The 25,503-nt window shown below is 38.2% G+C and overlaps 2 protein-coding genes across 3 annotated transcripts in view; both read right to left on the bottom strand.

Moving 5' to 3' along the window:
- Positions 1–16,241, bottom strand: part of man1b1a (mannosidase, alpha, class 1B, member 1a) — an 18,962-nt gene extending 2,721 nt beyond the window's left edge. Inside the window, exons 1-13 of one of the 2 annotated variants that reach the window (XM_063478884.1) lie at positions 15,955–16,241; positions 15,236–15,378; positions 6,776–6,884; positions 6,445–6,507; positions 6,302–6,360; positions 5,412–5,554; positions 5,168–5,286; positions 4,621–4,812; positions 3,765–3,913; positions 3,271–3,459; positions 2,752–2,942; positions 1,050–1,170; positions 590–784 (exon numbers count right to left, since the gene is read on the bottom strand). In XM_063478884.1, coding sequence (XP_063334954.1) covers positions 590–784; positions 1,050–1,170; positions 2,752–2,942; positions 3,271–3,459; positions 3,765–3,913; positions 4,621–4,812; positions 5,168–5,286; positions 5,412–5,554; positions 6,302–6,360; positions 6,445–6,507; positions 6,776–6,884; positions 15,236–15,337 — 1,632 coding nt within the window. In that variant the 5' untranslated portion in view covers positions 15,338–15,378; positions 15,955–16,241. Of the gene's footprint in view, positions 1–589; positions 785–1,049; positions 1,171–2,751; positions 2,943–3,270; positions 3,460–3,764; positions 3,914–4,620; positions 4,813–5,167; positions 5,287–5,411; positions 5,555–6,301; positions 6,508–6,775; positions 6,885–15,235; positions 15,379–15,954 lie in introns of both variants that reach the window. The other variant, XM_063478883.1, reaches the window with a different exon arrangement.
- Positions 16,242–22,471: 6,230 nt separating this feature from the next.
- The window catches only part of si:ch211-196i2.1 (collagen alpha-1(I) chain), a 109,189-nt gene continuing 106,157 nt past the window's right edge, over positions 22,472–25,503 (bottom strand). The window contains exons 68-69 of the mRNA XM_065471484.1: positions 25,267–25,449; positions 22,472–23,260 (exon numbers count right to left, since the gene is read on the bottom strand). Coding sequence (XP_065327556.1) covers positions 23,111–23,260; positions 25,267–25,449 — 333 coding nt within the window. The 3' untranslated portion in view covers positions 22,472–23,110. The remainder of the gene's footprint in view (positions 23,261–25,266; positions 25,450–25,503) is intronic.

A 25,503-nucleotide genomic window follows, 5' to 3' on the forward strand; every position in this document is an offset into this window, starting at 1 on the left:
TAAATTCAAATAAATAAAGACGTTTAAATCATATGTGGTTGTAGAGAGTTCTAAAATGTTCGCCAGGCAAAACCTTTGTGCTGGTCACCATCACTTTTTCCCAGCTGCACGATCACAGGGGGTGAGGGGGAGGTCAAAATCTACACTCACTAGCAGCCGCTTCTTAGCTGCTTGTGTCTGTGCTGGACTACAAGGGAGGGCAAGTAAATACAGCTGTTCTCTGAGTATCCAGCCTACATAAACTACAACATTAACATGAAAAACAATGCTTGGAGGAAGTGTTTGATTGCTTTTGGTCTACTAGGTAAACATCAGTCAGCGAGATTCAGTTTATTGCAACAGATTACCTCCATGGATATTCTGCATCATAGCAACCAAAGTACCCTACATCTCCAAACCACATTCAAGCACTCCCACTCTGGTGGGACACACCTCCTTACAGTAACAGTAAGTAATAATTACATACAAGCCACACTGAAAATGAGGGAATACAAAAACCAAAAGACACTTCTACGTGTGATTAATGTAACAATACATTTAACAATAATAGTAAAATAAGACATAAGATAATCAATAAGTTGAGTCTCACCTTCACAATAACATCACTCCCATCACTGGCCTGCAGGCTGAAGTGTGCGATCTCTGGGCTCAGTCCCGTCTCCATCTGCTTGTACATCTGGTGACAGGTCTCCATCAGCTGCACAGCCAGATCCATATGATCCCCTGGGAGGCCATTGTGGGCCCCGAGAGCAAGAGTCCCTGGCAGGAAACATACCAGGTGATCCTGCAAAGTGAGAGATACAGTCCACAAAGAAGAGGCTGAGAAACAATGACAGATTAATGATAGCCAAAATCGACCAGCTAATGAGTGTCATGGGACTTTTTATTGATACAGATTTAGCTCAAGCACAATGGGTGATTGATTTAACAAGGCAGTTTTGTCTATGGTTGACTGACGATGGCATTGTAAAAAAATAACCCCAAACAAACAAGCGCATTGGATTCAAGACCACCTTATCTTGTCAATGACTCTGAATAAGTATCTCTACCATCTTAGGATTGAAGCGGTTGTGGGACAACTCTCCGACAAAGGTCAACTTGCTGGGTCCCGTCTGTCTCACCAGGTGTTTTTTCACTCCCTCTATGGCCTCAAGGTAGTCCTCCAACAGACTGAACAAAGCATACACATAAAGAGGAAAATTAGCAACATACATAACAGACATTATCATATGATTAGTCAGTCTGCAGTAATGTGGTTTGGGACACTGTAATACTCACTTGATAAAGTGCACTAACTTTTGTTGTCAACATAAAACACAGTTCAAAAATCTCAACTGTTCATGACAACCCCAAAATATAAAGCCAGAGTCACAAAGGCGAGAAGAACAAGAAGTTCAGCAACAGACTGTCTGCTGCCACCCAAGAGCTTTGATCTTGACATCACAAACCTATTCAGAGCATGTGGTATCCATTCACAAATGAGTTAAAGTCAAACTGTACTTTAAAAGCTCAGCAAGATTTCTGCATGTGTTCAAAATATTTTGCTTTTCAAAACATGTTGTGGAAATTTGTGTTTCTTGATGTTTTTGTTTTTTGATGTTTTTTTTAGGAATCTTGTATATCCTAGCTATGAGTCTGACTGAAAACGAGGACAATCAACATCTTTCTAAGATTAGTTAGCAAACTGCTTGTAAATCTCAAGTTTATTACATTGCAACACTTCCTGTTCATCTGTTAGACACACCCTTTTGATCTTTAACCCTTTAAAGCGGAGGAGTTGTACTTACATCTTATGCCATCAGCTTGCCCTAGGTCACGGTTTCCTTCCACATATGGCTTTGCAAAAACTGCATAAAAAGCACTTGCAGCAACAAAAACATAATATTCCAGAAACACGCTTTGCCGATCCGATCAGCTGTTCGTAACACTTCCTACGTTGGAATAGACATCAGTGCGAACTATCGCATGTCCACCATTACCTGCCCGAAACCGGAAGTGACGTCATTTTGCGGAAAATGTAGTTTTTTTAACCTTCGGGGCCTTATAAGCCTATACTGGTGTTTGACTTCATGCTTTTCTGAATAAATTCTGGGATGCTTACAACTCAAATTGCACTGCTGGAAATAGTTTATTTTTATGCACATGCTTTTTTTTTTTTTTGCAAATTTGCATTATAATATTTATTTTCGTTTTTCCTACAGTACATAAAAATTGGTGTATCTCAGAAATAAAACTATGAAGACACTCAAAATACATTTCCTGTTGTTGGAAAATTTTTTGTGCAACTTTTTTGTATTTACAGTTTTGAGGGATAAACCTCAAATTTCTCTAACTAGAAATATATGTAAAAAACAAAACAAAAACGATTTTCAATTTTTTTGCAGTTTATTGCACTTTTTTGCAATTTATGTAGTTATTATGGACTTAATGCATACATATTATTAACATTTGGGCTATAACGGTTGTATTGATGTATAGCAACTTGAAATGCTCCCAAAAATGGCACTACAGCATGTAAAAATATAAAGATAAGCTCTGGTGGACTTGGTTCTATGGTAGGTCTAAGGGTTAAGGCCCTTATACCTTTTAAACATTACACAGACAACAAAAGCACAGTTCATCTTAGGTGAGACACACATAGACTGATGATGGTGTATTACATTTTTTAGTTCTGCAGTTCAAGATTTAGCAGTCTGGCACTTTCCCACAGAATCATGGAAAAACAATAGCAAACTGAAAAGCTGTACTCACTTGTCTTCTGTTTTGCCTCCCTGAATCCACTGTTTGAGCAGGTATTCATAGTAGCTGTCTGCCCGGGCACCAAGTGTGAAGACTCCTTTGTGGGTGAACTGGCCGTTGTTGGTATTGATGAACATGGGCACCAGTCCGTCATGTTTGCCGGGCAGTTTGTGGACCAGCGTCATTACCTCATTCACAGCCTCCTGGAGAGACAAAAGCGAGGAATGAGACTAATGAGATGACATGAAACCAACAGCCTCTGTTCACTTACTGCCGATGTTTTGGCTCATGTTTCATTTTTTGCACTTTAAGGCTCATCAAAAGCTAGCACACATGTCTGTCTCCGGATGTGACAGAAACTATTTAAGTTCATGTCAGACCGGGCTGAACGAGTGATGGGTACACAACGTCAGATTTTAACTGAACTGAAACACATCATCTTACCACATTAATTTTTTATTTGTCACTCCATCTCAAAAATACAGATTACAATACGTTTTACTGTAGTGCAGATCTTTGTGGTGTCCTAACCTGATACTGTGGGTCCTGAGTGAGGCGGCTCAGCTCTCTGAATTCCAGCTGAATGCTTGTGACTTCAGCGAGCGTACTGTCTGATGTCCATCTGGGAGGGTGTGCTGTTCCCTTTCCAATGTTGACATCTGAGAAGGGAATCTTTGAAGGTGTTTTGAAGGCAGGCATCAATCTGGAGCCAAGGTCTTTCTTTAAGTGTAGAGAAGAGACTGAATTAAAGAGGAAGTCGCCACTTACGTGTTCTAAGATTAAAGCATTATTGAATTTATTTGAAAAATGCAGCAGATGAATTCTAAGTACAGCAAACCATTGTGATGATCAATCTTACTAGATAAACATGAATTATAAATATAGAAAAAAAATAAAGAAGATTAACCTTATAAACACTATACTCTAGTTTAGATATGGTACATGCATGTTCTAATGGGTTCAATTTATTTCACAGCCCTAATTCACGTAACAAGCGAGACGATTTTTGTTATAGGACAACTTACAGCTTTTTCCAAGAAAAGCTGGTCTCCTGTTAGATGGTAAGTGCTCAGCAGCCCCCCCAGGATACGTATGGTTGTTTCAAATAAATTCACATCCACATTCTTGTTAAAGGACAGATCTTTCTCTACCCAGGTCTTTGCTTCTGCAAATTCTGTGCCAAGAAAGGTAAATTACAACCGTGTGAGAAAGAGAAACAGGGCAAAAAAAAAAAAAAAGTCTGTACATCTGTATGGCCGAGTTTTACTTCAAGTAACACAATCGAGTGGTGTAGTTACAGACCCAACCCTGTCAGACGAGACTTAGCTGGTCTGACAGGGTGAAGACTACTCAGTGAAAAAAGACAGTTTTCAAAATTTGTTTTATTACTATTATTATTATTATTATTATAGATCATACTCTTCCTGCCACATTATTATTCATGGACCATGGATGGGTGATGCAAGTAACAACTAATGTCTCTAATTATGCTTGAAGGCACAGCTGCTACAACGATGGACCTCTACATCTCCTCCTCTGTGGATTTTTTTTCTTGCATAGAGAAATTTTTGGTTAGTCAATGTAAAATCAGCAGCACCATAAGACAATTATTTTATTTCAAACTAGTCTTGTTAATTTGGGGTGGGTGGGTCATATATTCAAGTATAAGCACAATTTCATGGTTTTAGCAAAAACAATAAATAACAATAATTCTGTGCAATATCCTACACAGATATCGCGTTTGGTATCAGTTTGGAGACAATTTCAATGATGTCAAGCCCCCAAAAAACGTCAAACCCAAAAGCCAAAACAAATGAACAAATAAAAAAACAAACAAAAAAAAAAAAAAAAACCCCAAACAAGTAATAATATAAATAATACCTTCTTTTAGGCCCATAATCCACATGGTGTCCAAAGCATCAATCAGCGTCAGACCCAGTCCAAACCATTCACCAAAAGATTTGGAGATGGGCTTGAGTTCATCGTGACCCCAGGCGTAGTCCTTGTAGCCTTTCCAAGCATGTCTGAAGGCATCGCATACTGCCTCCAGTCTCTCTCTAGTTTCAGGTGAAACTACAAGCAAAGGAATAACAATGAATAATTAAAGCGTAAACTTACATCTGTGTCTCCTGCTGGAAGCTCTTTGAACAGCATACTTCTTATTCTTATTATTTGGAGTAGAAAGAGTAGAAATGAAGTAGAAATTCTGTGTCATGTGTTGATGCTTTGAGCACAGCAGGTCTTCATGGTGTGAGTTGGAAACGTTCAACTTTAAGTCAAAAAGAAATGCTGAGCTATAAAGGGCATATAATAGTAGAGCTGGCCAAAGCTATGTTAAAGAATCTGTTTGAGGGGAAATTTTTAAACCTTCTCAGTGGACCCTGAAAGCATGAAAAGTTTGCTTAAAATTACAGCAAGCAGTGCTGACCTTCTAGTGGGACAGTGTCAGCTGGGTTGGCAGGTGCTGGGGGCACTGCTGCATCTTTCTCATTGGCTGAGGGTGGAGGTTCTGTAGCCTGGTCAGCTTCAATCATTGCTCCTCTCCAGCTGTGTATTAAAAGTAAACATCTTACTCCTGAATTATTTATATCGGTCTCTCTGATATATCTACTGAAGCATGTGTCACTGCCTCCATCCAGTAAAAAAAATGTTTGACTACAATCTTTTATCACCTGACAATCTTCTTTTGTTTTTCCTCCTCCTCGCCTTCGTCCTCTTGAACCACCTGCTCTTGCTTCTCCTTGCCGACCGTGTCTGAAACATTTCCATCTCTCTGTAGGCTTGGTGGACCTCTTTTGTTTGCAAATATCTTTTTCTGTGAAAACACACATTGCTAGAGCTAAAAACACAAAGGAAAACATAAAAATATCATGGAAAAGGTCTGATGTGGTTCACAGGTTGTATAATACACAACAGATGTATATAGCCAAACCCTAATTTTGAAGGAGCAGAATTTTGGTGTTTTGATACGGAATGAGAAAAGGATCTGAGAAACTAAGCACACTGCATGCTCATAGAATAGCAACAAGAACACCCTGCTTTATAGTCCATTTAACTATAAAAAAGCACCACAGTTTTCAAATTAAGCATCACATTGCATTAACTATTAACTGAAACAGAGAATTGAGATTATGAAATCAGCGAGAAAGGGCTTATAGAGGTCATAAATGAGTAAGAAAAAGGGGTTATCATGTTTATGCAATTTTTGTGTACTTGCTACAGCACAATAAACAATAATTACAAAGAAAAGAAATAATTCTACAAAAGAAAATTAAATTTACATTTTAACAAGTGTTAAAGCTGGGTAAGTGTTACTAGATATCCAAGAGACACCCACAGGTCTTTTTAGACCAGAGCAAGGTTCAAACGCCAAGTTTCAAAAGCTGAAAGTCAGCACTGAATACCTCAGGCATGAAGACCTGTTTTGTTTTGTTTTTTTAATTTCCCCATATTCTTTTCAGTTTTTTTTGTTGTTGTTTCTTCGTTTTATTTATTTATTTTTTTACCTACTGCAGTTTTAACTGATGCTTCCAAAATAAAGAAGTACAAATACAACTCTAACCTTAATTGGAGGCTTAACCAGTATGGGGATATTTGGTCCTCTGGCTTCTCCCGCAGCATCTGGAACAACAGTTAGCCGCAAATGAGGTCCCCCCACTGGAGCTGGAGCTTTACCTGCAGTTTGACCCAACACTGGCTTCACACCTGGAGGAATGGCCTTTAATTCTCTGTCATTCAACTCTAGCCAGTCCTCCTGGTCAGACAAACCTACACAAGCACATACACACATAAGAAAAGAAGGTCGTCATGATGGTAGCCCATTAAACTACATTGTAGAGCTATTGCTAAATATTTTAATTATAAACTATGATCACTGTGTCCTGGAGTTGTAATTTTTTTTAAATCACTGCAAACATGGCAAACACCCAATCCAAATAACCATTCAGCTGCATAAAAAGCAAGACCATTAAAATTAATAACAGACTTTGTCTCTGTGTATGTGATGTTAGCTTAGCATGGAGAGGGAAGCGTTTACCTCTCCAATGTTCTGTGATGCTGCTGTAGGAGAGCAGTCCCAATATGAGCAGCAGAGCCAGCAGGAACAGGATGAGGCTTCGCTGGAGCCGAGACAGCTGCTTCCATTTCTGTGGGCAGATAAACAGTGCTAGCTAAACTGGAACATGTCTAACAGCTCTGAATTTCAATCACAGATGTCTCAAAGGAGGTTGTAATTTCTCCCCAACAAATCTGTTTATGCTCCTTTTCAAAAAAAGTAGGAGCGTGAAAGACGGAGGCATGAGTCTTCTTACCCTGTATAAACTCAACATCTCTTTCCGCTTGGTGCAAGTACATTTTCAAATTTCTCATCTAACCAGCTAAACCCAGCAAAGCAGAGGGAGTGAGAAAACCAGTGTCTCTGAGGAGAGAAGGCAACAGGCAGCCTGGCACCACTCTGCTCTAATTAACACCTGTGCAACATCATGAAAGCATTGAACCATTGTATGAGCCATGGCCTCAGGGGGCATTTTCATTTCACTTTGCCATAGTCATTTCAACATAATGAGGATATTCTGTTCAGCCTAACAGTCCAAAAATTGTGCACTGAAAGCAGTGTTTGAAACCACCAGGAGACTCATGATTCAGTTTTATACTTTTTGGCCAAACTGTGATGTTCAGATTTGCAGTCAGAGCACAGACCGTACACAAAATATGGCTGATACTGCCATGACATCACGAATTGGTTACTCAAGTTTAGTTGTGAAGCCTCAAGTTGAACGTTTTTGATGGCAACATGTTGTTGTGTTGAAACTAGATGTGATAAGCAAGGGTAGGGGAAAACTGAGAAACCAAGGCTCACTGCTACTTGTCGATAACATGGTAAATCCCTGTGCATCCTCCCCCTTTGAACTGTAATGGAAACCAAAATTTAAAAAAAAACACCATGTTGCATTAACTTACAACTAGCGACTAAGGCCATAAACTCACCCAGAAAGTTTTTACTAAGCTCACAGACAAGAGCCTTCAACTGTTACTGTCCTTTTCCTTTGCATTTTTATCCAACTAGAGATCTTTTTGAAAAGAGACGCCCCCTACTGGTCATCGGGAAGAATGCAGATTCAAGGCACTTCACTTTTCAAACACAGAATAAGTTGCACTTCTATAGTGCTGCAGTCAAATGCTCCAAACCTATAGGATAAAAACATTCATAGAAATGGAATCCTATTGTGCCAACACTGGAAGAGAGGCAGGATTCATCCTGAACAGGTCAATCGTTCATCACATGGAGACAGACAACCATTATGCTTGTTTACACACCTATAGTGCCATGACTTGTTCCCCACCAGATTTCTTAGTCTCTTACATATTTGTCACACTGAAATTTTTCAGATGAAACACATTTAATATTAGAGATAGCCAACCAGAGTAAATACAAAATGCTCATTTATTAAGGTTAAAAAAAAACAACAAAAAACAAAAAAACTACCTCTTTGAAAAAGTGATTGCCTCTAAACCTAATAACCACAATAAAACGTGTTTTCAGTCTCCAGGGGGGGAACCGGTTTTCAAAGGAGACCTATTGACTTTTCCTTATTTTCTCTTACCACGGCAAACTGTCATCTTAAATACAGCCAGAGTTTCACATAAGGTCTACAGCACAGACCCACGTGCCATTTAAACCTTCTATTTACAAGGGGCAACCAATCAGAAGAAAACTGGCTTAAAGGAAGGGAGCTAAAACAGCTCTTTTCAATTAGAGAATGAACCAGTTTAATATAAATTAAAAAAGAAAGCATTATTAAGCATGAATTAACACCTATACATAACATAGCTTAAATGGATGGATTGACCAATTCCAAATTCATGTACAACTATAAAATCAGCGCAAAATCAGTTCCTGACAGGCTGCAATGAGATACCCCTCCAGCAAACCAGGGAATAAATTTAAGACCTCTGTAAATTCAATTTACGGCTTTTTGTACCCTCTTAAGCTTTTTTCTGAGAAAATTTAATTCAGTGCTCTAATAGCAGGAGATGGATGTTATACTATCCTACCCTTCTCAAAGTTCATACAACACAATGAACAAAAGCCAGTCATTCAATGACCTCATCTGCAGAGGGCTAGGAGGAAAAGTATGAAATTCACTGCTTCCCACCTGTTACGTGTGCTTTTAGAAATGTAGGAAAAAACCCCACTATGATTGAAACAAGGGCAGAGCACTTAGTGAAGTCCCTTGTGCAGTGTGAGAAGCAAGCATTGAGCTCCTCAGAGGAACATGATTTGCAGAGAATGGTTTTCTCGGGAACCATAAACTGTCATTAAATTTGACGACCCTCAGGTACAAGTCGACAGTCCCTGCTTCTTTAAGAACAGGCTTTATAGAAGAAATGTCAGATGACATACTGCTGAACTAAAACATTACAGATTAGTCGATAAGAGCAGTCATTTGCCTTTCCGGTTCAGAGGACAAAATTAATTCCATTTACGAGAGCCAACCGTGCAGTTAAAAAGTGAAGGAAAGTAATCGCACAGTGTTTATTAAAGAAGCATTTTTGGTTATGATCTGGGCATCTGTAGAATTTCTCTTACCAGATTATCACAATCCTTTTTATAGCATTCAATAACAGCAACTAAGACTGTTAAAAATTGAATGCAAAAATTGAGTCTGTGCATTATGGCAAAATAAAAGCAGACATTGATTTGACAACTGAATGTTGAGGCCAAGTCGAACAGTGTTTAAAATGAAGCAGATTTGTTGGGAAAAATCATTTGTATTTGCAGATTCCTATGAGTGTATATGGATCTCAAAGGGTTCAATTTGTCAGCAGTCATCTTGAAATGCTTCTGGATAGTTATTTTGAAGTCTTATTTAAATTAAAAATTTTCTTCCAGAGCTATTTTACTTTTAATTCTGTGAAGCTGTTTTTGTATTATTTTTGTATTATATCCAGTTTTGTTTTTGTTGCAATTTTAATAGTGTGTGTGTGTGTGTGTGTTCCTTTCTTTTGCGTAGTTTTTAAATGACTGAGATATATTTGGGGGTTTTTTCATATTGAAATTATATACAGCAAAAAATTGAAGGAACACTTTAAACACATCAGATCTTCTGCAGGTTCCAGGTTTCGCCTCATGCTACAAGTAGTGACACAAAATCTAGCTAAATGGAAAACTAGTGGGAAAACACACAAAACAAAAAAAAAAAAAAAACAGGAGGAAACAGTGTCAATGGCTTCCACCGTCAGGGACAATTTTTGAGTAATGCATTTTATTGAGTCATTCTATTTTATTTCATTCATTTTCCTTTTTTTTTATCCAGGTAAAAGTCTCATTGAGATTAAAATCTCTTTTCCAAGAGCGATCAGGCCAAAGTGCAGCAGAAGTTACAACAAACACAACAAATGACAATATAAAAATATTATATTTATATATTCCATACAGACAAGTGAACACAAACATGTTTGAACCAGTTTGGCTACTGTAACAGTAATTTCCAACTTTTAAGACAAATGAAGCATAGCTTATCTTATAGCTTATTTTATATCGAATCAATAGTGTCAAATTTGATTATTATTCATTTATTTATTTTGAAGTGTAACACGTTTGTTGGCATTGCCCCAAAATTTTGTTTTAAAATACAGTTTCTTGATTTCCTCTGGAAGTGATACTTCTACCACCATCTTTGGTGTTTTGGTGTAAATTTGACAATTTAATTTAGGACTTGACTTCCATGTCTCTGTGCCTCAGGAGAGCAACAGTGCAGAGTGCGAGGGAAATAGGTAAGAAACCTTCTGTTGCTTCTAACTCTGTCTTTGAGCGAGTGTTTTACATGCAAATGCAGCACCGATTATGCCACAACCATTGTGTTTAACAGTGATTTAATGGTAATTATGCCCCGATTATGTCAAGGGGAGAAGCTCCAACTGTAGGCAACACCTACACTTATGTGCTGTTAGAGTAATCAGAAAATTCACATGAACACAACCTTCAAGTCAAAACAACAACTTTAAGAAGTCAGAGAAAATTTTGGCATTCTTGTTAGCAAAACATGAAACCACGTCATTTGAATGTAAATATTTCGCTGACAACAAGAAATTTAATTACAGCCATTTTTCTGCAGAGATTTAAACAGTTAAATACCTTGAATTCAAGTTGAAATCCTGCACTTCAGCTGTTTGAATTAAAATAAACTGCGATGTGTCATAGTCTAAAAAATTTTATGGACCTAACTGCAAAGCAGCTACATACTGAAAACCGTTATCATTGTTTATCTGCACAATTTAGCCTCTCTTGACTGTCGTGTCCTGTTGTTTCCACCTTACAACTTAAAAGAACATAAAGACACTAAAGCTGGAAGAACAAATTTTCTACTTGGGAAATGGAGCCATCTGAGGAGCATGAGGACTACAATTTCTTAGCAGCAAATGACTTTACCTCTTTAAAAAGAAAAAGCACCACTTTCCACCCAGGACACCGTGTCCTAGCTACTGTTCTGGTCTCCTGTTCTGCCTGCATGGTTTGTTTGTCCTATAAGTGTGAGATAAAATACATCACAAACAGGATGTGATATTCCTGACCTTATATCAACCTGCAGAGGAAACAAAGTAGTGCTTAACAAACAACATCTGATTCACAGATTTTCTATTTAAAGCTGAGAAATGGATGTCATCCATTAATTCACTAAGAACCAAGGCAGTCTCATTGTGAGAAGGTTGTAGGACAAGTTGTACAAGGATGAAAGAAACCTTTTAGCAAAGCAGCACTGTGACTGTCAACCCCCCTGAGCAAGAGCAAAGATGAGTATTGAGACACTGAATATGCACAGCATAATATCCTTGCGAAAACCGAGTACTAAACTTGACAAAGAAGATGAGGACCTTCACAGATTAAACGCACAAGGATGAGAGCGGAAGTAAAGAAAACAAGATTAAAGAAATTGAATGTAAAGAAAACAAGATTAAAGAAAATGTTGTGGGAGACGAAAGAGACAAAGTGAGGGGACCAATATCCATTTGATCTCGCTGGAGTGATCGGACACATTATGTGCTCAGGGGATGCTTTTATCTGAAGAGGTTTAAAGTTCAGGCTGCTCCACAACAAAGGAGGCGTAAAGAAAGAAAAACCGAAGCCCTGGGAACCGATTTGTTACAAAAACAGGTCATAAAAACAGAGATAATCAATCCAGTCAGACTTGTAACTAAATAGTCTAATGCTTACAGCTGAAGAACAGAGAACCTCATTAACAAGTGGTCTTATCTTAATACCTCTGGTTGTATTATATATCACAGCATCACAGAAAATGCTCCAAGTGAATGAACAAGACTGCTTTATGTGAATATTTGATACAAGTTTGTTAATGGTGTTTCGTTCACTTAGTTTGTCAAACACGTTCCCACCCAGTAACAGGAACACAAAGAATACAATACATATTTCTACATCCGTTCAACTTCAAATTTAAAAGCTGTTTCTAGAGACCAGAGTAAGTGCGGTGTAGCATTCAAGTTAATTTGGATGAGCATTTCTCATACTTTGGTTCACAGCTCATGTCGGTTACCAGTGTTTTCCCTCCACTGGCTGCTGCTTGCTCCACTAGGGGGACTGTGTATTTGTTGTCTTTTAATCGCCGTTTGTATTTTACTAACATTCATTCTTGTGTTTCCATGTTCATATTTTCCCAGTATCCCAATTGTTCCCTTGTTGTCATCTCCCTCTGGTTTGCCTAAATGTTAGTTCCCTGTCCTTCCTTGTTTCTATCGCCCCTTTTATTTTAATAACTGGGCTTTGTGTATTGCCTGCGACTTCTTGTCTTCATCATTAAAGTCTGAGTTTTATGCATCACACAAGTGGTTCTCTTTCTTTTTACCTGGCTAAATCATTGGGGTAACTTATGATGAACATAACCTGGTTGGGAGCAAGTTATGTTCAGAATTTTGGTTTAAAAATTATCTGGCCACCTTTTAGCCAAATTATTTATTTACATGTTTTAAGTGCAGTAGGTTTACAGATTATCTGCAGGGCAAATACATTTTGTGTGCGCAAATCTGTTAAGCCATCTACCTTGCTAATATGATGAATGAACCCGCAAAGTTGCAGCAGTGTAAACTGTGCATCAGATTCCCACATTGTAAGTGATTCACTCATTGCACATCGTTTTGAAGTTCACTGCAAATGCTCCAGGTGCCGGTTGCCTCGGTAACCCCCTAAAGTTTTTTACTATTGCCATACGTCAACCAGCTTAATCCTGCATGCACACTGGTAGTTCAGTGATTCACCAGGAACTAATCTCATGTCCTGCCCACTTCACGTTGCTAGTGGTTATAATTTGCCTGTAGTCACCAAATGCCATTCACTTTACATGTTCGCTGTTCACCACATTGCTTCCATTGCGGATGCAGCATACAAAGCTGGAATTGCAGCTACTAGAACACAGAACGCAAGCTAACAATATCTGTTCAATCAGTAAAGTCAGTTTCACTTTGATCTGCCAACAAACTACACCACGTCTCCTTTATTAAGATATGAGACAGTAACCTTTAAACCTTTAAAGTTTCAGAACTTACAGCCATCAACTTGCAAGTAAACAGCAGTGCCAAGAGCATATTCAGAAATAAAACCATTAACTTGAATTAAAATGTTTTTTTATTGCTGTCAAATCACAAGAAGCTCCAGAAAATACTATTAATCTAAGTTTTCTGTTAAATTTTATGTTCTCTGTAGATTGTGATGCATTTTATCATCATCATTCAATAACATCTGTGATTGGAGGAGGCAGCATTCGCAGGGATCTTTTTGTGCGTCAGAAGTGTCAGATGATGTATGACAGATTGACTTTTATGTGTGCACACACAGACCCTGAAGCTGAAAACCCAAATTAACAGAGCAAATTATCGAATGTTTTTTTTTTTTTTAATGGGGTTAAATCAGTTAAAGCAAGGAAAGCCTGGATCTGTTAAACTTCCTTTGTAGTACACCCCACAGGCCAAGAAAACATATCAATACTTTTGGTTTATGTTTCTATTTACATTTTTTATTTAAATTATTTTTTAGGTTACCATTATTATTTTCTTTATCTTGAGTCTGTAGTTTTCTGGGAGATCATTACTTATGTTGTTTAGATAAGTGATTCTGCACAATATCACACGTACACAAAACAGCACACAGCCATCAAGCATCATTACATCTGCCTTCTTTACAAAATGACTGCTTGCGTTTGATGCATTTAGGAGAAAATTGAGGCTACAAAAAACAACATGGCCTGAACTCAACTCCACCTGAAAGAGCACTGCACTAGTTCATATAAAAGGTGTCTACTTGTTTGGAGTTTTGATGATCAGAATCAGAATCAGAATACTTTATTGATCCCTAGGGGAAATTCTTTTTCGTTACAGTGCTCCATTATAAACAACCATTAACAAAGACAGACAATACACTAACTAAGAATAGCACAATATATACAGGCATATATATACATAAAGTCACTTATTAATAAATAGCTGAAAAAGAGCATGTGCAAAAAGTGTGTAGCTATTGCAGTAAACAGTGTGTTAAGTGGATGAGTTGTACAGAGAGATGGCCACAGGCAGGAATGATTTCCTGTGTCGTTCAGTGGTGCTTTTCGGTAATCTCAGTCTCTCACTGAACGTGCTCCTGTGACTGACCAGCATGTCATGGAGTGGGTGGGAGGTGTTATCCAACATTGTCTTTATCTTGGACAACATCCGCCTCTCCGACACCACCTTGAGGGAGTCCAGCTCCATCCCCACAACATTACTGGCCTTACGAATCAGTTTATCGAGTCTGTTGGCATCTGCGACCCTCAGCCTGCTCCCCCAGCATGCAACGGCATAGAGGATGTCCTAAAACTCTAAAGTGCTTTGTGCTATTAAAAGCTGGTATTGTAACTCTAGTCACAACACATGATTCACTTTGCATTCACAAACCTTTAAAAGGATTACTGAACACTTTGGTTATCAAAGCACAAATAAATTATTTCCATATACTGATATTTCCTTTAAGCGTTAGCCCTGTGGCCTGACGTGTTGTTGCCAGCACAACCAACTAACCTGTCTCTCTACCGTAACTTCTAAATTTGCTCATCGGCTTCTTTAACTCGATGTATATTTAACAATTTCCAATCTGTTCCTGATTGACAAATAACTGTACATGTCTCAGCTTCATCATTTTAGTTAGAAAGGTTCTCCTTTCCCCTTTGGATGTGTGTGTGTGTGTGTTTTTAAGCCTAGTTCAACCACTTTGACATTTTTGGAGATTTGCCTATACTATCTTTTCTAACCCTCTCTCTTGACCCTCTCATTCCAGTTTTTAGTGCGGACTCCAGCCTCCAAGTCACTCCTGGTCCTATGCCCTAAAAATCCTCTCTAGGTGGCACCATTTTAGATAATTATAAGTGCATTCCTGTTTCATGTTTCTAAAATCTTTAAGAAACTTCACGTTCATTCGGCAGCTGAGCTCTGTATATCAAATTACAGGACTACTCACTCTCCAGCAGGACTGCCTTCGGTGCTTGCCATTGTTGTAGGTCTGACTGTGTGGGTCACTGAGTGTCAGAGAGATGAAGTCCTTTCTGGAAGGCGGGTACATCCTCTGATCGGGGTTGATGGTCGTATGTCATAGAACCAACCCTAAGAAATGAAGAACACACGAAGTTAAGGACTATTCCCTAAAATAAAGTGGAATGTAAATGTAAAATCCATCAATTTTAGCATTTTTTCCCTTGCACATTCTTTCACATTGCAATTGTAAGAAAGTGCATGCTGGCTTACATTAGACTAGTCAGCTTCATGACAGCTTTTGTACAGCTGACATGCAAGCCTTTTACTATGCTGCTTCTTCTGTTGGACTCATAAACAATAAAATAAGTTTTAATTGTGCTGACAGTGTCAGCACAAATCCGCCCCCCCCCCTTCATAAGAGATGTAGTGTGTGCATGCTCCTTGGTGATGTTTTGAGAAGCAGTATAAAAACTCTGGATTTTAAAAACCCAAACTTTAACATGCTCTGTAATTCTTTTAAGGACAATTATCAAGATGCAAGTAAGCGTGTGTACGGGCAGTACGAGTCATCTTTTTAACACCATGCTAGCTAAAGCGTCCAAGACTCGACGTTAATCCAGTTTTTCTCACATCGCTGTCACGCTGTGTAAATAACACCATAGAGTACAAGTCAGAAGTCAAACATTCAGCTACTTCCCCTCTCACCTTTGTGCCTGGTTGGCTGCCTCACAGCGACGCTATTATCCCCAAAACTGAACAACTGTTAGCGGGCTATCAGAGGCTAGCTGTGACTCTTCGGGTCGTTTCTGAATGGAGCGAAATTTTATTTAAGACACGGGTTAACAAACAAGCAGCGCAGTCCTGTGTTCGAGCAACACACAATAAGACCCGCTGCCACATGAAATGTCAAGCAAAATAAACAGGAGCAAATATGGTTGAAGTTAAGAGATAGGAAAGCAGAGGGAGATACGGAAAAGACCTGACAAGCGCTGACGAGGTAGGTCATGTGATGTGCGCACGTGATCTGAGAGTGTTTGAATTAACCCGTAACAACCCGGTTTCTTAACGAATTTGGCTTTGTGCTTCAGGTCATCGTTTAACTTTATTTAAGCTTTTTTTTTTCATTGAACACACAGTGTGGTGTTTTTAGTAACACCGTTTTAGAAATGTATTTAGTTTAAACAGTACAACCCTGAAGTTTGTTTCCGCCACTGAATTACTAACTAAATAAATAAATAAACAAACTTCCGTTTTAGTTATGTTTGATTTACATTCGAAAAATTTCAGCGTAATAATTCAATCTTCTAAAAAGTGACTCCAAATTTAATTATTTATTAAGAAATAAATAAAGCAGGGAAACTTCAGTAGCACAGTATATAAACGCAAGCACTATATACATTCTAAAATAATTTCACAATAAGTTCACATGCCACTGCTCATCTGTTACTGTCAGTTTTATGAGCAGTTTTCATGATAGAGACCTTGATTTTGAGATATTTATCATATCTTTTTCTTTATTGTTTGTAAACTTGTTTTGTATATTTAATTTTCTGTGACTTAAAGTGCAATGCCTTATCCAGTATGATCTTTCTCTGAATTTTTCAATTTATTAACTTGAAATTTCAAGTTATTGTCTCACTTTGGAGTTTGAGTTACAAGGCCATGACTTGAAATTTTAACTCTTTAAGGTCCACACTAAGAAAAGAGCAATGGAACATTTTTTTTGTTTACATTTCTTATTGACTTGGGTGAGTAATAACCACAATCATTGTCTGTGAAGGTTCTCAGTCATCCAGGTCATCGTAGTCTAAGGAGCTTGGAAAGAAAAGCGTCTGGACTTCTTAAAGTTGCTTGAAGACGTTTCACCTCTCATCCGAGAAGCTTCTTCAGTTCTAAGGTCAAATGGCCGAGAGTCCCAGATTTAAACCCAGTGGGAGTATCCCCCCAAAGAGGGACAAAGGACCCCCTGGTGATCCTCTAATCACATGAGCCAAGGTGTGAAAGCGGGTGTGGGACCTAATCAGCCAGGGTTTCGGGTGAGCTCATTGTTAAACCTGGCCCCACCCTATCATGTGAATTCCTGAGGTCAGATGGCCCAGAATGTGAGTGGGCGTTAAGGCGTCTGGGAAGGGAACTCAAAACTGGATTATAGATGGCAGACAATTGGTGTCGTAAACCACCGCCTCTGTTCAAAGATGGTCGCTCACAGTGGACATAGATGGCCTCTTTCACTCCTCTTTCAAACCATCTGTCCTCTCTGTCCAAAATGTGAACATTGGCATCCTCGAAAGAGTGACCTTTATCCTTAAGATGCAGATGGACTGCTGAGTCTTGTCCTGTGGAGGTGGCTCTTCTATGTTGTGCCATGCGCTTGTGCTACTTTAAGAAGTCCAGACGCTTTTCTTTCCAAGCTCCTTAGACAACCACAATCATTTTTTTTCAATAGACCCTATAGTTTTTAAAATATTCATCTCTACCAAATGGTTGAGATGTCACTTAATGGTTTACATATGAAATGTCATGCAAATACAAGTACATTAGATAATATAGTTGAAAAAAAATCAAATAAAGGGCCAAATTATTAATAACAAAAACTATCCAGGGCATTGGATACAGGTTATTTCTAGTAGCATGCCAGTGACCATTGCTGATTTTCATTCCATCAAAGGAAAGTATTATATCAAACAACAAAATACATATTTTTTTTAAAATCTGCAACTGTGAAAATTGTGCAGCAGCACAAAATACTCACATTCAGGCCACTTCTGATTGAATGCTACTGTGCAAAATAATTTTTGTTTAAAAAAAAAAAAAAAAACCAAAACAGTGCAAATCAAGAACATCTACTTGTGGTTTTGGTCGTTGGGGTGTAGCATTTATTCTGTGGTCATGGAGAGCTGAATCATGGTTGTCCAACTCAAGATGCTGGCTTGTTAACTTGGTTCAGACACAGTCAGGCGGAAACCTTTTGAGAGCCATCGGTTTCTGGTCCACTAGGGCACAGTCCCTCTTGTAGACCAGGAATTCAAGTCAAGGATGTATCCGAACAGTGGCATATGCCATCTCCTTAACTTGTGACTTATAACTTGTCTTATACAGGTGTTATAGCACATCAGAAAGTTCAGTTCCACCCATATGCTAATTATATACAGGGATGAGTGATGGGCATGGAATGGTGATCTTTGCATTGGACTCTTTGCTCCACCATTTGACCAATGAAAGAGGCATGAGGTTGTCAAACCATTTTATTGCAATCAGACCTTCATCAGACCTGTAATCACAGGCTCCATGGCCCTTCTTCATCAGGCCTTTGTCTGCTATCAGGGGAGCGCCACCAGTGCAGTTTGGTCATACAGTACCAATGCACCTGACACCCAAGGACGTGTGCAAGTTCTGGACCAAGCTGAAACTTGTGAAGACCTGAGGTTCTTTTATGGGTTTGCATAGTGTTTTCTACAACTTTGGCCCCTTAGAGGGAGCTTCTGTTCCTTTTCACTGAGGGGAGCATTGAAGAATGTAGATCCCCCTTGATACAGCAGCAAGTCGTGGATGATGCCAGATGAACTTGCTTGGCAGAACAATTTAAAGCCCCACTCATCTGGTTTGTTGGCAATATACTGGTGGAGAGTGCCAGCCCTGTTGGCTTCATATGAAACCATGACCTCAAACACACTGTGGTTGAAGGTGGATGGTATCATGAGACACCGCTCACAAATCTGCCACAGGAGCATGTGACTTTTAGCCATATAATTGCTTAGCATCCATGTAGTACTAGTTAAACATGAAATTATAATTTTGACAGCTTAGTAATATTAATTTACCAGCTACTATAATTTGGTCAAAAGGTAATTAGTTGTGATATTTGTGATTTCCACATGTTACTCTTGATTTTTACCATATTTACTAATATTAACTCAGAAAGTTACAAAAATTACTTACTGAGGAAATTATTTCAGCATATTCTTGCTGTGCTAACACTTAATGTAATTTATCAACAGCAATGGATAAATAAAATGGGTCCAGTGGGCTGATTTTATGGCAAATAATCAATTTTAATAACATTTAGGTTATGTTAGCATTAGCACCATAAAGTGACAAATCAACTGTTTGGTTGAGCACAAAAATTATTAAACATTTAATTTCACTTTTTTAATGCTGTCAAGTCAGATACGTTTGTAAGTCCTCTAACACTATCATATATCAAAAAATTATAGCTTCCTACCTTAGTTTCATCAAAAACACTCAAAATATGTTGGATGGTTTTCACTGACCAAATAATTCCAAAACTTACAATAATAAAATTACACTGAGACAATATTTGGTTATGTATATGTATTTTTTTTTAATTCAGCTGACACACTTTGAACAAGTTGATGGAGGGATCACACAAGTTAGATGCCCAGCATTTTGTTTCATATTTTTAAGAGTGATAATTTTACAAAACAAGCAAAGTAAGAATGATCAGTCTCAGCCAGCTAAGGCAATCATATAAAATGCTATTATAAAATCTAAATACAAAAAGAAAATATTACATATTTAACACAAAGCCAGAATGAAACAAATGTGACTGAGATATTTAATTGTAATTCATCTGGTTGACCTCTGGCTCTCTGGTTCCCGGCAGACTTTGGTTTGAGAATGATGTTTTTTTTAGTTCTTCAGTTGGACTGATGTTGTTTGGGCTCTCACCACCAACTCCCTGACATCTTACTCTCCGTGCACACTTTACAGCACACTGCTCATCACTCACAGCTGACCGACTCTGGGACACAAGCACAAATTCTGCAGAGCAGCTATGAGATTTTCCTCCTGCCACTGGACCCAAGCACTTTGCAGATTGAACAAGGAAGAAATTCAGGTAAAGAGAAATTGCTCAAAGCTAAGTGGGTAATTTTTTTAACAGTGAGTCAAAGAAGCTTAGCAGGGTCAGGGTACTACTCTACTACTGGTTATATGTGTTTAGTCTCACTTTTTGGTTTGCATAACACTTCTCATGTGGTTGAATGTCACATTTCCCATGTTAAAAGGGTAAAAACTCTGATGTAGGACTAAATGTGTGGGGGAGAAGGATATGAAACATTTATTTAAAATGTGACAAATTGTCAGATTCCAGCAGTTTTTTGTCCAAGACATTAAAGAAAATGGAGGAAAACAGAAAGTTAGATAATCAGGATATTTCTAGACCTAGTGTTGATTCAATCTTTTTGAATTAAATGGTAATTTCTTTTAAAAAAAAGTCTACGTGTTAGAGAGAGCTGTAAATGCTTAGATTACTTTTTTTTTTTTTTTAACTTATACTGGATCTGTGATGTCAAAGACAAAATAAATATTAATATGGTCATTTTTGAGTCAAAGCTCTGGATGTGAGCACTGAAGACCCACCCACTTGCTGTCAGAACATTCTGTTTGCAAGGGACAGCCAATCACAACAAAGCTGGCTTAAAGGGAAAGGAATCAAAACAGTCTGTTTGAGGCTGCACAAAGGATCAGTGTCAGGTAAATAAGGATTTTTTTCCAACTGTGAATCATGCAAAGCTGCTGTCGTAAAGCACATGAATTACAAATATGGAGCTAGAAACCAGTATTAACTTTAATATGGCTGGTAATCTCTATATGAATATGTAGAATGTACCATGTGATGCTAAACTGTATTGGATTATTACCCACTTTTGTCTGACAACTTAGCGGTTTGTTCCTGTATGGTTTCAAAGGTGTGACCCAATTCAAAATGTACTACTAATTTGTTTATTTACTTAATTATCTACTTAGTTATTGGATGCGGGAACATCTTCTCAAAATGTAATGGTCGTGGTAGTGAAACCTATGATGCATGGTTTGGAGATGGTGGCACTGACAGAAAGACAGATGACAGATGACAGAAGGCAGAAGGGTGGGTGGGGGGGCAGATTTCAGGATTTGAGGATGTTAAGATTTTTACCGGGATGGATGTGATTAGAAATGAGTACATCAGAAAGATAGCTCAGGTTGAGCGGTTTGGAGACAAAGTTAGAGAGGTGAGGCTGAGATGATTTGGACATGTGAAAAGGAGGGACGCAGGACAAAGGATGTTGAAGATGCTCCTGAAGGCAGGAGGAAAAGAAGTAGACCTCAGTGGAGGTTCATGTTTTTAATGGAGGAGGACATGCAGAGGGTTGCTGTGACAGGAGAGCTAGAGATGGAGGAAGATGATCCACTGGGGCGACACCTAAGCGGCCAAAAGAAGAACTGTCATTACACCAGTCATGCTTTTCTCTAAACTGAAGTGGAATTCTGTTAGAAAAAAAACTTTGAGGAATTACCTGAGACATACGGGCGCTACAGTTTTTACGCCACCATGATACTATGCACAACCACAAATGAATCTGGAGTTAATAATTACTTTTTCTCCAGCTATTTTCAGCTGTGGAGAAATACACATTTGTCCAAGATTTTTAAGGTTTTGTTTCCTAAAATTTAAAAACTTCTATATTAGCGTCCAAAAAACATTTATCTATCTTTATTTTCTATTTGAAACTGTATCCGTTCTGTAAATTATTCTACTTCAGTAATGATGTAAATAGATTAACAGTCACTTGTAGCAACTGCCAATGGATCACAATCCACACAGCGTTACCGCCACAAGTCAGAAAAGCCACCAGCATCGCTAAAGGGCCACATTTCACTGGCTGGCTATCCAGCTCACCCCGTATGGCTGTGCTGAATGAGGATTTTCCCCTCGTAGCTGAGAGCTTTGCTGGATGAGCATGTGGGCCAAAACTGTGTGTTGTTTATATGCAAAGTTATGCATATTAAACTCTTGAATAAAATGCATTTCACAGATATTGTTTTGAGAGATATTTGCAGGCAGTGATCATAAACATGGGAAATATTAGAAAGTCTGGTTGTTCCTTGGCTGTTTCTGTGCACAGCCAGGATAACTGGTCTTTTCTCGTGCTGCATCACATTTAGTTCTCTGGTGAGTATCTCTAGCTACAAGATGAGGGATGGACAATCATATATTGTGTTTTCATTTACCATTAGCAAATCACTGTTGGATTTTGGTCTTTATGTGTATTTATCCAATGTTTGAAATCAAGATTTTCTAGGTTTGGTTTAAAGGCCAAACTACAAAACTGGACAACAGAGTGGCAACATCGGATTCAGTGCCAACATGTTTAGTCATACCTGAGACAAATGTAAAGAAAGAAAACAAACAAACAACATAGCAACATGAAACATTGAAAACAATCAACAATAATTTGTATTTCAAGAGATGAAAACAGTTGGTCTTGTTGACAACAGACAGATAAAATCAAGTAATATAACTGTCCCTTTCTATTGGTTTTTGTATTAAATAAATGGTGGTCTTTTGAATAAAATTAGCACCTTGAGAAAAATGACACCTAGGTTCACTTACAGTACTAGAATAGTGGATTTACAGTGAGAGCTTTACAGAACGATGGGACAACAGAAGCCGTGTCCCTGTAAATAACACATTGTTATAGACATCAGTTAGGACAGTCTGACGTTTTATATATACAGTGAGCAAGCTGTAACACTATCCCTGCATAACTGCATAACAAAAAACAAAACACTGTATAAAGGATGCATGTAAAAAAACAAAAACAAAAACATACACTTAAATTATTTAATGTCTCTGTAAACGAAATTGCCTTCTCCGTGAAAAAAAGCCTGGGGGCACTATTGGCCTCAAAGATTCAGTCATACAAAGTCACTGAACTTGAGGGATAAAATCCTCCAACACTAGAGGATAAAGAAGCAAAAACTTCACAGACTGGAAGGTTCCACTTGTCCATGATTTAAAGAGAGTTTGTGTCCTGGACCTGAGAGTCTTCCGGGATGGTACAGTTTTCTCCCACCTCTAGCTGAAACACACAGGTCCAACAGTGAGGCCAAACTGGTATGTCACGTTTCCTCCTCCCATTAGTGCCACGTCTCTCAGAGGAAGGAGATGGAGGTCCTCAAACTCCAGCACAGACTCCCGAGGACCAGACTCCATCTCCTCTCCAGGCTGATGGACCAAAAATAGATTACATTTGAACATTTACAGTAGTAAACCCTAAGTAGAGATCAGCTTTAGATAAGTTTCTCTTTCTCTTGAATTGAATATACATAAATGGTACTAAAGAAACAAGAACAACTGCGAGAACACAACCCCCCACCCACACAGCTCACTCTCGGACCAATATTTACTTTTAAGGGAATAGTATTGAAATGCACTTTTAGTGCATTAAAAAGTGCAAAGTGCAGGCTTTTCTTATTTTCCCTGTTGAAACCCATTACCTGACATCATTTTGAATATAATTTTTTTTTTTTACTATTTTTATTTATGTGAATATATTAGATTTGTAGCATTCATTTAATTGTTTAGTAAAATTCACTTAAATGTTTAGTCATAAATATTAAGTGAAAAAAAGTTTTTGATCAGGAAGTTTACTTTGTTTTAAAAAAAAACCCAAAGTAAATCTTATTCAGGGTCATTGTACATGTATTCAAATTGTTATGTTTTTAAATGATTATAACCTGTAACTGTAATGTACATAACAAAGTCATGATAAAATATTGCGATATTTAGAATCCTCATATATCATTCCCTATACGCCTATATGTTGTCAATATAAACAATGACTGTAAGAAACAGTTTTAAAATACTTGATATAGCGTTATTATCACTTTGACCTTTCGGTCAACCTATTGACCTTGAGGTCAAATGTGACATAATAATTGAAATCTTTACATGGTACTTTCTATATGTTGACACACCACACCTGTAAGAATCATAGTTTCTAAGTTATTAAACCTTTTGCCAAGTTTCAACCAATAAATCATTAAGTTGACCTTGAAGACCTTGATGGTTGTAAGCCAATTTTGAAAGGATTAACATGACCCCACTGTACACTTGAACAAAGTTGTATCAGAATTTATTTAAAACGGCCTGTACTTGTATAGCGCTTTACTAGTCCCTAAGGACCCCAAAGCGCTTTACACATTCAGTCATCCACCCATTCACACACACATTCACACACTGGTGATGGTAAGCTACATTGTAGCCACAGCCACCCTGGGGCGCACTGACAGAGGCGAGGCTGCCGAACACTGGCGCCACCGGGCCCTCTGACCACCACCAGTAGGCAACGGGTGAAGTGTCTTGCCCAAGGACACAACGACCGGGACTGTCCAAGCCGGGGCTCGAACCGGCAATTTTCTGATTACAAGGCGAACTCCCAACTCTTGAGCCACGATTGCCACATTTTAAAGGCATTGTGTTTACACACAGAGTGACAGAATGACATGTACGCACATAAACAGGACCAAAAAATACAGCTTCAATACGACTGCAGTAACCACACCCTTATTTGTGGAGGTTTTTTGGAATTTCTGTTTCAACCTGTTGGGCTTTGGCTGTACTTTAAATCTAATTAGCTAATGTAAATTTCTGTATACGCAGATCGATACAGATTTTTTGCCAATTCATCACAGTTAATCACTGTGTTCTCACAAACAGATTGCATGTAATTGCTACCTTGACCCCATTCAGTCACAAACTGATAGCAGACTGACACATTTATGCCATTTTACATGAAACTACTTTTCTTCTTTTTTCTTTGTTTAATAAGCAAGTCATGATTTTTGAAAACTGTATATATTTTTTGCACATTGAGCTCCACAAACCACATGCAGTTTACTTATATATAAAACATTCAGGATATTCAGTACAGTATACAGTATTTTATTTTTTGTTTGGTATAAAGGTGGTATCTTCAAATATCTTCACTCCTCTTACAGATAACCACTACATTTATACAGATGCCAGATATTTTTCTCACTGTTTAAATTTTTTTTTTTTATTTCGGGCCTTTGGGAATTCCTACCAAACTATCTTGGATTAACAGAGCTTTATGCCCTTCTACACCCTGCCCATGTTGAGTTAATCTGTCCAACTTTTTGCAAATCTGTCAAAAAGGAGGTGAAAAAAAGTAAAATAGGAAGATATTTTTCAGTAGTTCTGTTACATACCACACAATGTTGAACTGCTCCAAGGTAACTTTGTGTCCTTGAGTCAGTGAGGAATTTGACATCTTGGTAGGCCGGGCCCAGTCTGTGTCCTGGATGGCAGGAGTAGGTAACCTTCTGTACAGCTGTGCCACTGTGCAATCTCAGAAAGCGCATCTGGACCACATTAGCACCTTGATAATAAAACTATAAAAACATATTAGAGTTATCGGAAAGGCTTTATTATAAATCAGGCCAAAG

This window comes from Pelmatolapia mariae, linkage group LG7 (genome assembly GCF_036321145.2).
Source record: "Pelmatolapia mariae isolate MD_Pm_ZW linkage group LG7, Pm_UMD_F_2, whole genome shotgun sequence".
Classification (NCBI taxonomy): Eukaryota; Metazoa; Chordata; class Actinopteri; order Cichliformes; family Cichlidae; genus Pelmatolapia; species Pelmatolapia mariae.